This window comes from Orycteropus afer, unplaced genomic scaffold (genome assembly GCF_000298275.1).
Source record: "Orycteropus afer afer isolate SDZICR_OR568_19922 unplaced genomic scaffold, OryAfe1.0 scaffold00652, whole genome shotgun sequence".
NCBI lineage: Eukaryota > Metazoa > Chordata > Mammalia > Tubulidentata > Orycteropodidae > Orycteropus > Orycteropus afer.
In genome coordinates, this window is record NW_006922239.1 from 1,014,800 (window position 1) to 1,027,143 (window position 12,344).

Here is a 12,344-nt window from a genome sequence, read left to right on the forward strand (position 1 = left end):
TGTCTGCCAACCCTATATATGATCTTGGATATACTCCCCATTTAGACATATCTAATTGTTTAGCCTGTCCTCCTATCTATCTGTCCATATACCCATGTTTGCTTTCACTGACAACTCAGTACTGTATATGCAAAAGCAAAAACCTTTTCTTGAGATACATATTTAAATTTTTAAGGATAAAGTGATGAAATTCTAAGATCTGCTTCAAAATAATATAAGAAGGATGCAAGTGCATAGGGGTACCAATGAAACAAACACAGAAAGAAGCTGGTAACTGAAGCTGGCAATGAGTAAATAAGGGTTAATTAAACTATTCTAATTGTATGTTTTAAGTTTTTGTAATAACAAACTAAGGGGTAGGAGGTGTAAAGGCCTATTCTCAATGCAGGATGCTGCAGCAGTTTGAGTTGGTTACTGAGATTTTTAATAGAACTTTATTTTTTGGGGGCTATTTTTGAAGTAAAAATTTCAGAACCACTTAAGTCCCTGCAGCTCCCCATTTTCCCTACCCATCTTCCCATGCATACAATGGTCAAGTAACTTTAGAGATAATCTAAATCACTGCTGCTGGTTTAGAATATAGATCTCTTTGCTAATAATCCAATTGTTCACTAATATAAAACAATATTAGACAGTTTTTGAGAAAAACAGAAGTGCAATGAATGATGGATCTGTTAGGAGTAGGTTCAGCTGTGAGTGACAGTAAATCCAAAATATCAGGAGCTTAAATAAAACGTAAGTTTATTTCTCTCTCACTTAAATTATGTCCTGAGGAAGTAGGACAGATCTGGTATGGTGGTTCCCAAATCAAGAATTATTCTATTCTACTGCTCCATATGGTTTCTACCATCACACTGACATCTCAAGCAACAGAACTCGAAAAAGCAAGAGAGACTCTAACAACACTTCCCAAAAGTTTTATACTTCTCCTTACATCCACTGGACACTTTGTCACATTACCACAAGAGAGGCTGAAAAATGTAGTCTTAATATACAGGTACAACTCATTTTATTGCATTTTGGTTTACTGTGCTCCATAGATACCGCATTTTTACACACTGAAGATTCATGGCAACCCTATGTTGAGCAAGTCCATCAGTGCCATTTTTCCAACAGCATGTGCTCATTTTGTGTCTCTTTGTCACATTTTGTTAACTCTCACAGTATTTCAAACTTTATAATAATGCTATTGCACACTTAACAGACTACAGTATAGTACAAACATAACTTCTATACATACTAGGAAACCAACAAATTCACGTGACTTGCTTATTGTGCCATTCACTTTATTGAGGTGGTCTCGAAACAAACCCACAGTATCTGTGAGGTATGCCTCTATTGTGGAAGAGCTCTGGTGGTGCAAATGGTAAAGCACTCAAAGGCTAATTGAAGAGGCTGGCAGTTCAAACCCAACCAGCAGCTCCTTTGGAGAAAGCCTTGGTTGTCTGCTTCTGTGAAGAACACAGACTAGTTCTACTTAGTCATACGGGGTCACTATGAGTTGAAATAGACTTGATGGCACCTAATGATAGCAATATGGTGTGAGTAATGTGCCCAATCCTAAGTCTGATAAATAGCCCAGGAAAAAAATAAAGAGACACAAGTGGTCTGACCCAGAAATATTCGATTCAGTATGACTAGAACTGCCACCATGTTATTGCTTTCTGAAGACAAAAAGCTTTAACAACCCTGTTAGTTAGCTTCACCAAAAAAGTGTTTAAGAAATACAAAGTATCTTTGAAATACAGGATCTATTAGCAAACATAGTTGTTGATAAGCATATAAAATGTGATCCCGTAGCGTAGTGCCTAAGGCATTTGACTGCTCACCAGAAGGCTGGCGGTTCAAGCCCACCAAGCACTCCTCAGAAGGAAGATGGAGCAATCTACTTCTGTAGTGATACTGACTCAGAAACCCAAGGAGGGGTTGCTATGACTCAGATCTGACTTGACGGCATTGAGTTTGGTTTCTGGTTTACATAAAATGAAATATACAAATCTACGTATGAACAGAGAGGTATTCAAAAGAGTCTTAAGCAATGACTATCTTGGTAGAATTTGGGTGATCTTCACATTCCTTGTTCCTGCCCTGCTTAAATTTTAGACAAAGAAAACAAATTGTTTTCTAAAAAATGACGAAGCTATTTTTTTGGGGGAGCAGTAGAAAAGGAAGAAATATAATTGCTACTTGCTGGATAATCACATGACAAAAAGAACCTCAATATGGCACTGATAACTCTCTGTTCAATCAGAAATGGCAGTATCACCCTAGGGAATTTTTTAAATAGAGTCAGCAACTGAAGTACCTCTCTTTTGCCACACCGTGTCACTCTTACTATACAAATATTTTTGAATTCATAGAGGAAAGGGAAAATCTAAAAAAAACCTATAAATTCTCAAATTATTTACTCTTCACCTAACAAGTAGCATTCTTGAGGACAGAGTTCTGATCTTACTCACTGCTGTAAATATCTGGCTTGCTGTTGCTGTGCGCCATCAAGTCAATTCTGATTCACAATGGCCCCACAGGACAAAGTAAAACTACCTCATAGGATTTCCCAGGCTGTGCTGTTTATGGGAGCAGATCGCCAGGTCTTTCCTTCCTCAGAGCCACCAGTGGGATTTAAATCACCTACCTTTTAGTTAGCAGCCAAGTATATAACCACTGTACCACCAGGCCTCCTTAAATACCGGGTAGCATTCTGGCAGGCTGGTAGCCTGGAGGCTGTGCTGGTCAGAAAACATTTATAATTTTTAAAATAAATGTTTCTCACACTTATACAAATCAGAACAAAGCCTAAATACAGTAAGCTTACAAATTTACTAAAGTCACCTTACTGGAAAAGAAGAGCCAGGCAATACAATACTTTAAATGACAAATTTAGATAAGACATTATACAGTAAATACCAAGTGAAGCAAAAAGCAAAAAAATAAAAATAAAAATAAAAATAAATAAAAATTGGTGGTCTAAATTACAGTAGATGGGAATAGCACAATGAGGAACACAAGGTTTCTGATATGAACTAAACCCTGGTGGCACAGTGGTTAAGTGCTCAGCTGCTAACTACAATCTGTAGCATTGGAAAAAGCTGTAGCGATCAGCTTCTGTAAAGATTACAGCCTTGGAAACCCTATGGGGCTGTTCTACTTCATCATACTGGGTAACTAAGTAGGAAGAGATTTGATGGTAATAGGGCAGTTATTTTCCAGGAAAGAAAAATTGCATTTACACTGATCTAAATATTAAAGTGGTAGATGCATATATGAAAAATTTTCAGGTTCAGCTATTCATAAATTGAAGGAACTCTAGTGGCATAGTGGTTAAAGCATCTAGCTACTAATAGGTAGGCAGTTCAAACTCCATAGGAGAAAGATGAGGCAGTCTGCTTCCATAACGATTTATAGCCTTAAAACCCTAATGGGCAGTCTATTCTGCCCTTTAGGGTCACTATGAGTTGGAATTGATTCGATGGCAGTGTTGTTTTCATTCATAAATTGAGTTCATTCATGAACCTTGCATTGCTCAGTATAAACACACTATTTTGATTAAAGTGTAAAGAAACAGTACAAGGAGATTATCATAGATATAATACTACCTCCACCTTACTTTGCACAAGTTTAGACAAAATTTCAGTAAGTGGTTTGTGAACTGATGCCTTCAAATATGTGAAATTTGCAACAAAATTTCTAATTATAACATATTAACAATCTAGGTTTGAAAACCAATGACATTCTTGGCTTGTTATATTTCCAAAGTCTACCTGATTTAACAATATGCTTTACTTCCATTGAACACGTACAGTACTGCTATTAAGCAGAAAACCTATCAGTAAAATGGAAAAATTATGAAGAAAATTTAGTAAGTAATATTTAAATTTGATTCCAAGAAAAAAGATACAAAGCTGCAAACATAAACACTCTCTTAATATTTCAGTATCTAATTTTTAAAACAATCAAGTTTTCCTCATGTAAGCTGAGGTTGACTAGAATATCTATGAGATCACCTCAGTTTTATTCTCTGAGAATAAAATCATCACAATAAAGTGTGCACTCTCTAGATTTAGAAATTATGATTAGATCACTCTTAGTAGCTGATATTCTTATAGTATCTTAAAAACTGATGATCTACAATCAATGGCTTACTTAAAAGGCACTGTGCTTACATAATTTTTACATTCAAGTATTTTTACAATAAAGTAAGATCATGAAATACTAACAATTACATATAACCTCAGATTAAAAAAAAACTTCAGTTTTAACAAAACTCTTAATTAAAACGTATGTGTGTACTTGATTAATTAGCTTAGTATGCATTTTTTAATGAGACAAGGATTTATGAATTTAAATTTTTGCCAATTTCCCCTATCCTTAAGATTACCAAAAACCAAACCAAACTCACTCCCGTCGACTCGGATCCAACTCACAGCAAACACCTCCTTGGGTTTCCGAGGCAATATCACTATGGAAGTAGATTGCCCAACCTTCCTCCTGAGGAGCGGCTGGTGGGTTTGAACCACCAGCCTTCTGGTTTGTAGTCACATGCCTTAGGTACTACGCCACCAGAGCTCCTATCCTTAAGATTAGTTAAGCTTAAATAGTAACTTTAAAAGTTTACTAAATATTTGAAAATTATTCTTAATACATAATGCCTTGTGATCTTTATGTTAAAAGTATGACTGAGTGATGTGATTTAGTCTCAACTAATTTTCAGAAGGATTTTAAAATACAGCAGCTATGAAAACAAAAATAAATGTTTTCAATTTTTGTTTCTTTTAAAAGTTCTTTGGAGGTACATATCAAATCTCTGACTAATAAGGAAGGATTAAATTATATAGCTCTTTATAAAAATATATGTAATACTGACTTTTCCTTTGATGATTTTATTAGTATTATTACACTGCTCTAAATATCAGTCAAATTAAAACTCCAGTTATGGAAAGGAGATATTAAAAGTTTTAAGCAAATTAAAATTCAAACCTCCTATACAATTTACTTGTTAATTTTAGTGGTTTATTTACAAAAACTCATCATTTACCTATTGCTCACGACAGCAAAGCACTGTTTTCACTGAACTCAAGCAGTAAGTTTACAAGTAAGATACTTTTCTACTGTATTAAACTAGAGAGTCAACGTTTAGATGGATGGCTAGAGGTATAGTCTTTGTGTTCAACTTTTGAATAGGGGGCAAGACACTATAGGAGGTTTAAGTAGGTAATACATAATCTATAAATTCATGTCAAGACTAATTTAAACTATGCCAATTAATTAGTAGGGGAAATATGCTTTCCACATGTTAAGCTGCTGAATATTTTTAATAGCATCTGGCACATACACCTGTGGTAAAATTGTATAATTTATTTTTTACTATAATATATTTGGGCACGTAGTTACAGTAACTAAATACACTGGTGGAGATAATTGCATTCCTTGTTAAATAAATTAGAACCTCAACAAGCCTGAGCAGTTCAACCTTGCAATAACATAGGAGACCATTAAAGGTTGAAAAAAAGAAGAAAAGAAGAACAAGAAAGCCCTTCAGCAAATACTTTAACAAATAAATCACACAGGCAAAGCCAAACGAGTTTTGAAAAGATCTGCTTTGACAGATGTTCTCTGGAAAAGCAAAGCCTTCAGGCAAAACGAATGATTTTTTTTTCCAAGCTACAAAATACCAGTAATGTTGTTTCAATATTTTTAAATATTTTAATTTAAGAATGCTTTTTACAACCATTATTCAGGGACCTTGCCCTACTGCCATTGCAAGACACTTATCAAGGGGACTAAAGCACATATAGATTTGACACAAGTATAAAATTAACTACAAAAGCAACTCAGTTTCCCAATGTAGAGAATGAAACTCCCTAAACATTTTATAAAGCACAAAGAGTCACTTCACCTTCAACAGCTATAAAAAAAAAACATCCACATTGCTTTCACAGCAGGGCCTATATACAAGACATGCTTTCATAGAAGCGCATAGTCTTACAAGTCAAAGCAAAATTTAAAATACAAGAGTTCTTATATTTCTTTTTATAAATACTGGATGATTACTGAAGTTTATAAAACAGAATACAGGCAGCTTGGATAACACTTGTTTATAGGAAATCAAGTGGCAGAAAATGATCATGCAAATTGTACTTACCAGTACTTATGTCTTCCCTTCACCTAATGCCTGGTTTCTAGGCTTTCACACACTTTTCTAGCTTTCCAATTAAAAATGTTGCAGCCTGTTACACTCCATAAAATGGCCGCGTTGTTTAACCAAGAAAAACGTGTTAGAGATTGAGCTGTCACTTTTAAAAGAAAAAGAAAATAAACAATTGCTTCTTTTGTGGTGAAGCATAAAAACTGAGGCTGGCATCTTGAATCATGGGGCTCCCCTGGACGTGGCTATTGCTCTTCAAGTAGTTGTAGTGAAATTTCTGCCACATTCTTGCTTTCTGCATGGTGTCTCAGCAGTAACAGATCAGAACGGGCTAGCAAACAATTCCTTCCTAAATGTAAGCTCTAATTTCTTTTCTGCAGTGAAATGAACCAAGTTTCTGTGCAAAAGATGAGTGACAGTATTCCCAGCCAATCAGCTTGGGTTTTTTCAGGAAAATCACCCCTTAATTCATTCAAAATTAGGTCATATGACACTATTTGAAATACTATTGGCTTACAATGAAAGTAATGTTTGACTCTACTCAGGATACGGCCACCCATCTATGCTTCCCTAGGCTGAAGATACCTTGACTATAAACGGTACTGTGAATTAAACACACAGACATACAGGGGGAAAAAAAAGAATGTAGCCTTACCAGAGCTTCCCAACTGTTAAAGGGCCGGAGTTCTGTTATCTTCTGAGCCTTTTTCTGAGAGCACTGAGGAATCAAAGTAAGTTCACCAATTGAAGCATCCTGAAGGAAGTGAAGAATTTTACCTTTATAGCCATCCTCCATCACTTCTTCACCACTACTATAGTCCTCATCAAGTGAGCTACCGACATCAGAACCTGAATCATATTCGGAGTCTTCAATAACTCTCTTAGGATTAAAAACATTTTTTTTACGTTTCTTGTTAAAACCATTTTGTGGTTTCATGGAAAATTTCTGCTTCAGTTTTGTTTTAGCTGCATTTTTAGGATAGTTTTGATTCCTTGAGGAAACTTCTTTTCCATTTGGAACCTCACTTTGTGAAGCATAGTGTATATCTGTGTACAAAGAAAGACAAAAAAATAACTTTATTAGAAATATATAAATTCAATATAAAGATGTAAGATTTCAAATAAGATTAAGAAAAATATCTAAACATTTACATTTTCCTTCTGAATACAGAAAAATAGTTACAATTTAATTGTTAAATCTTGATACACTTTAAAAAGAAATACTGAAGTAGAATTTGGAGTTTTAAAACAGAAATAATTTCAAAAGCAGGTGATATAACTTGCTTTTTAAGATGAATTAAATATAAATTTCCATTTTCTAATAAAGGCCCTGAGAACATAAATGGTAGCTGCTGCATATCATGAGTTGCCCCAGATGCTACTTAGCAGCTCCACCCCTCAAGACAAAACTGATGGGTATAGCAAAATAATGCTCACCCTACTACAAAGCTTGCTAGTGAAAACTGTTTCTGCATTTCAACTATCCATGGTATAATTATTTTTTCCATCACTGCTTCCAATATCTTGAAAGTTCATCTTTATTGTAAAAATTATTTAAATATATATATCAAAAAACTTATCACTGATGAATCTTTCACGACCTGACTACATTTCTTTGAATTCTAAGATGCCCATGATGGAAGGCATACTATTATTTTATGTATCAGTAAGAAAACAAGTACTAATTAATCTGTAACAAAATATTTTTCTTAATATTTAGGGTTTGTTTTTTTTTCCCACTTAATAAAAGACCTTCTAGACTTAGGTATATATTATCATTTACTTATTCTTAAGCATAAGGAGCTACAGTAGCATAGTGCCTACAGCATTTGACTGCTAACCACAAGGTTAGCAGTTCAAATCCACCAACTCTGCGGAAGGAATACCAGGCAATCTACTGCCATAAAGTAAAGATTTACTGCCTGGGGAACCAAATGGGACTCACTATGAGCCAGAATCGATTTGATGGCAGTGAGTTTGGTTTGGTTTGGCTTATTCTTATGTATACATAAGAAATATAAGCAAAATAAATTGGACAAAGTATTCCTCAGATTTCTTCACATTCTTAATCTCTCTTCTGAAGCAGGTTTTTTTTTTTTTTTTTTTTTATCCACTCAGAATTGCTGATAGTGGGGTCTTTCTTTTTTGCACTAAGTATTATTCTCTGTCCTACCAAGACCTTTGGGATTACATCATTTCTTCACAGAATTCATTTAAAAAAAAAACCTAAAAGTCTTTGCACTGGACTTTTGAGCTGGCTTTGCAATCATGAAAGGCCAGTCCACTGATTCCTGCTTAGGGGTGTCACTAAACATATGTGACTCAACTGTTCTTCTCTTCTCTACTATTTAGTTCCTAGAGTTAACTTCACTATGGATTCAGGGGCTTTTTTCCATGCCACTGATACCCATCTTGTAAGTTTCTGATGTTGATACTTTTCATATTGATAGAAGTGCAGGCTAAGACACATACATTACAGTGAACAGACACTAGCAACTCTAAGATTCATCCTGACAGAACTATTAAAATGTAAAAAATTATTTTATACTTGATTAAACATGGCAGTTTAAAAGTAGCCTTAACTACCAAGAAAAATGGGCCATAACAGAAAAAGGTATCCATTGTTTTGCTTTGTACTAACATAAGAATCCACTCCTCGGAAGGAAGGTTGGGCAATCTACTTCCATACACAGACCACCTCAGAAACCCAAGGAGGAGTCACTATGAATCGGGTCCGACTTGATGGCACATAACACCACCACCACCTTAAGGAATAGGTCAAAATACTTGGAAACTGGCCATTTAAAACCAATTTAAATAATTATTTCCAATGTTTTTTGCAATCTCACTCTCTAATTACAGATTTTGCTATTTTCTTAGATACTACAATATAGACTATAAGGGGGAGTGTGTATTTTATATAAAGACATAGAATAGATAATCACCTTGGTCTTCTGCAAACACTTTTAAAGATTCTAAAGCTTCTGTGTACATCCATTCATGTTCTTTGAGTACTTCTCTTAACTCCTAGAAATAAGTAATTGATCTTTTTGTTAAAAATCCAAATTAGAAATTTGCAGGAAAAAAAAATTAATGCTCTATTTAAAATAAATTAAATTCTCTGAAAACTTACAGAATATATGTGATTATTTTATACTTATTTTTTTCTGCTTTACACAGCCTTTATGCATATACTTTTCACCTCTGCAATTATATAATAGTCAAAGGAAAAAATGCTTGATTACTTTTGCGTTTCTAACTCTCCCTGTGCAGTGCTCAAAGCACTAGAAGATCAAGAAATGTTTGGTTGATTAAAAATAAAGCTTCAACACATAGCTAGGTTTTTACAAACTTCCAACTTCAAAGCATGTAGTTTCAACATACCTGAAGAACCAGCATAGCAACGAAATTTTGCATTCAGCTCATTAGAATTCAGCAGATACATTACTTGTACATATACTCAAACACAACAACAAATGTAAATGTATTCTAAATGTTAAACCAATATGTGCATCTACATATAAACATATGACTAAACAGAGGCCCTTTCAGGACCGGAACACTTGGTGAGTCTTAAGTAACAATGCAAATATTCTGACAATATGGGAAACAGAACAAAATATTAAGACACTGAAAGGCAGTATTAGACTTTAAAATCCTTACCATAACTATACAGAAAGAGAATATGAAAATAACTAAAGCAGTTGATGTGACAGGAAGCAGGGATACAGATGACTTTATACATGATTTACATCATACAAATGAGTTAAATATTGTTATTATGATTTTATTTGTTATGGTTATGCTTAGAGTGCTAATAATACAATAAGCAAACAAGGTATGTCACCTCAAGAATAAACCAATAGTATAAAAATACCTTGTAACATCACTTCCGGTAAGATGGAGGAATAGGCAGACAAGTGACAAAGAATCTCTTCAACAAAGAAAAGAAAAACCAATTGACAGAGATACAGAAGAAAATCCTGGAACCCTGAGTTTTGAAAGGAGCTATACAGAAGTGGACTAGCCACCAACTAGTGGAAAAACCTGAACAAAAACAGTGAGTACAGAGACAGGCAGAGCTGCAGACTGTCAGAGCTACGGAATGTTAGTTACTCTGACGAGACCTACAGCCTGAATATTTCCAAGTGGTGTTGGGACCTGAGAATTGACTAAAGATCAGTCCCGGTCACCAAGGGCTGTAGGGACAACTGCTCTGGTGGCCTATGACTAGGGAGGGAAACTGTAAGGAGGAAGACAACCTGAGCTGTGGACTTTCTGCTGTCCGGAGGGCGCAACCATTTTCATGGTTTACATGTGGCAGCCATTTTAGATATTTAAAGTGACAAAGGTGCAGCCATTTTGAATGTTTACAAGCAGTGGCCATTTTGGATATTTAAAGTGATAGCGTTCTCATTCGGATTCCAGGGACCTAAGAACAGGCCCTGTTTGCCAGGGTCGGCAAGGACATATGAGAGGCTGACAAAGGAAAGGAGACAGGTGGTGAGTGTATAAGTGCTGTCAACTAGTGACTAGAGGAGCACAGCATAGTACCCTGCCTGCATAGATCACACACAAAACAAAGAAAATGAAAATTGTGGGCAAGTCACTCCAACATATAATCACCAATTAAATATAAACACAAAAATGTCCCAATGCCTTTGAGACAACAGAGCATCACAGTCCACACAAAGAAGCAAGATAAAGCAGGAGAAACAAGGGACCAGGATACAGACCTAAAACACATCCCAGAGGAAGATGCAGCATTGGAGCTCCCTGATAAGGCATTCAAAAGAATTATATTTAGGTATCTTCAAAGGACTGAGACACAGACCAAGGAAAACACAGACAAAACCCTAGAAGAATTTTGGAAGAAAATACAAGGACAAAATGACAAAATAAATGAAAAATTAGAAATGATTCTAAATCTACAGATTAAAATCCAGAAGATTAATACTAAATTGTCAGAAATAGATAATACATTGAAAGGACAAGGAGTAGAACTGATGCAATGGAAGAGAGAATTAATGAGATTGAAGACAAATACCTGAATACCTCTTTGGAAAGGGATCAAACAAAAAAAAAATCAAAACAAATGAAGAAAGCTTAAGGTTCATGTGGGATACCATCAAAAGGAATAAACTACGTGTCATTGCAATTCCAGAAAAGGAAGAGAAAAATGAAACCAGTGAGAAAATTGTCAAAGATTTATTAAAGGAGAACTTCCCTGATATGATGAAAGATGAGAATATATCCATTCAGGAAGTCCAACAAACCCCAAACAGGATAGACCCCAAAAGAAAAACACCAAGACACATCATCATCAAATTCACCAAAACCAAAGACAAAGAAAGAATAATGAGAGCAGCATGGGAAAAATGAAAAGTTACCTACAAGGGGCAACCAATAAGACTAAGCTCAGATTTTTTGACAGAAACCATGCAGATGAGAAGAACAGTGGGATGGTATATAGAAAACACTTAAAGAGAAAAATTTCCAACCAAGAATTATGTACCCAGCAAAATTGTCCTTCAAATATGATGGAGAAATTAGGACATTTCCAGATAAGCAGAAATTAAGAGAATCTGTTAAAACCACACCAACCTTACAAGAAATGCTAAAGGGAGCCCTTTGGACAGAGAAGCAACAACAGCCAAAAACAACAACTGACCATTAACACACATGATGATATAACCCAGAAACCAACCCAGCTATCAACGTATCCAAAGTAAATAAGCCTACAAGATTGTAAACAGGACACCAGAGACACCAACCGACAAATGAGGACAACTACAAACCAAAAAGAGGGAAAAAAATCTATGTTGTTACAGAACTTCTAGATGGTAGGGAAGTCAAGACAACTATAAGACAGAACAGACTGTTCTACACTTGGGAAGAAAACTATAAATCACAGGGCAATCTCAAAGAAAAATGATAAACCTTCATTCACATCAAAATAAAAAAGAGGACCAGCATTCAGCAAATACTAAAATAGCAATGAAGGAAGTGATAACATCACTCATAAACAAAACGAGCTCAGCATAGAAAATTATATGAAACAAAGAAATCAATATAATGAAAAAGCACATGACAAAAATGACAGCAACAAATTCATATTTGCTGATAATTACATATCCGGCAAGGGACTTATCTCTAAGATTGATGGAAAACTTCAATGCCTCAACACCAAAGGAATTAA

The 12,344-nt window shown here is 35.1% G+C and overlaps 1 protein-coding gene across 1 annotated transcript in view; it reads right to left on the minus strand.

Annotated features, from left to right (window-relative positions):
• Window positions 1–12,344, minus strand: part of SMARCAD1 (SWI/SNF-related, matrix-associated actin-dependent regulator of chromatin, subfamily a, containing DEAD/H box 1) — a 155,916-nt gene that overhangs the window by 43,332 nt on the left and 100,240 nt on the right. The window contains exons 7-8 of the mRNA XM_042783091.1: window positions 9,091–9,172; window positions 6,801–7,192 (exon numbers count right to left, since the gene is read on the minus strand). Of these exons, the coding sequence (XP_042639025.1) occupies window positions 6,801–7,192; window positions 9,091–9,172 (474 nt within the window). The remainder of the gene's footprint in view (window positions 1–6,800; window positions 7,193–9,090; window positions 9,173–12,344) is intronic.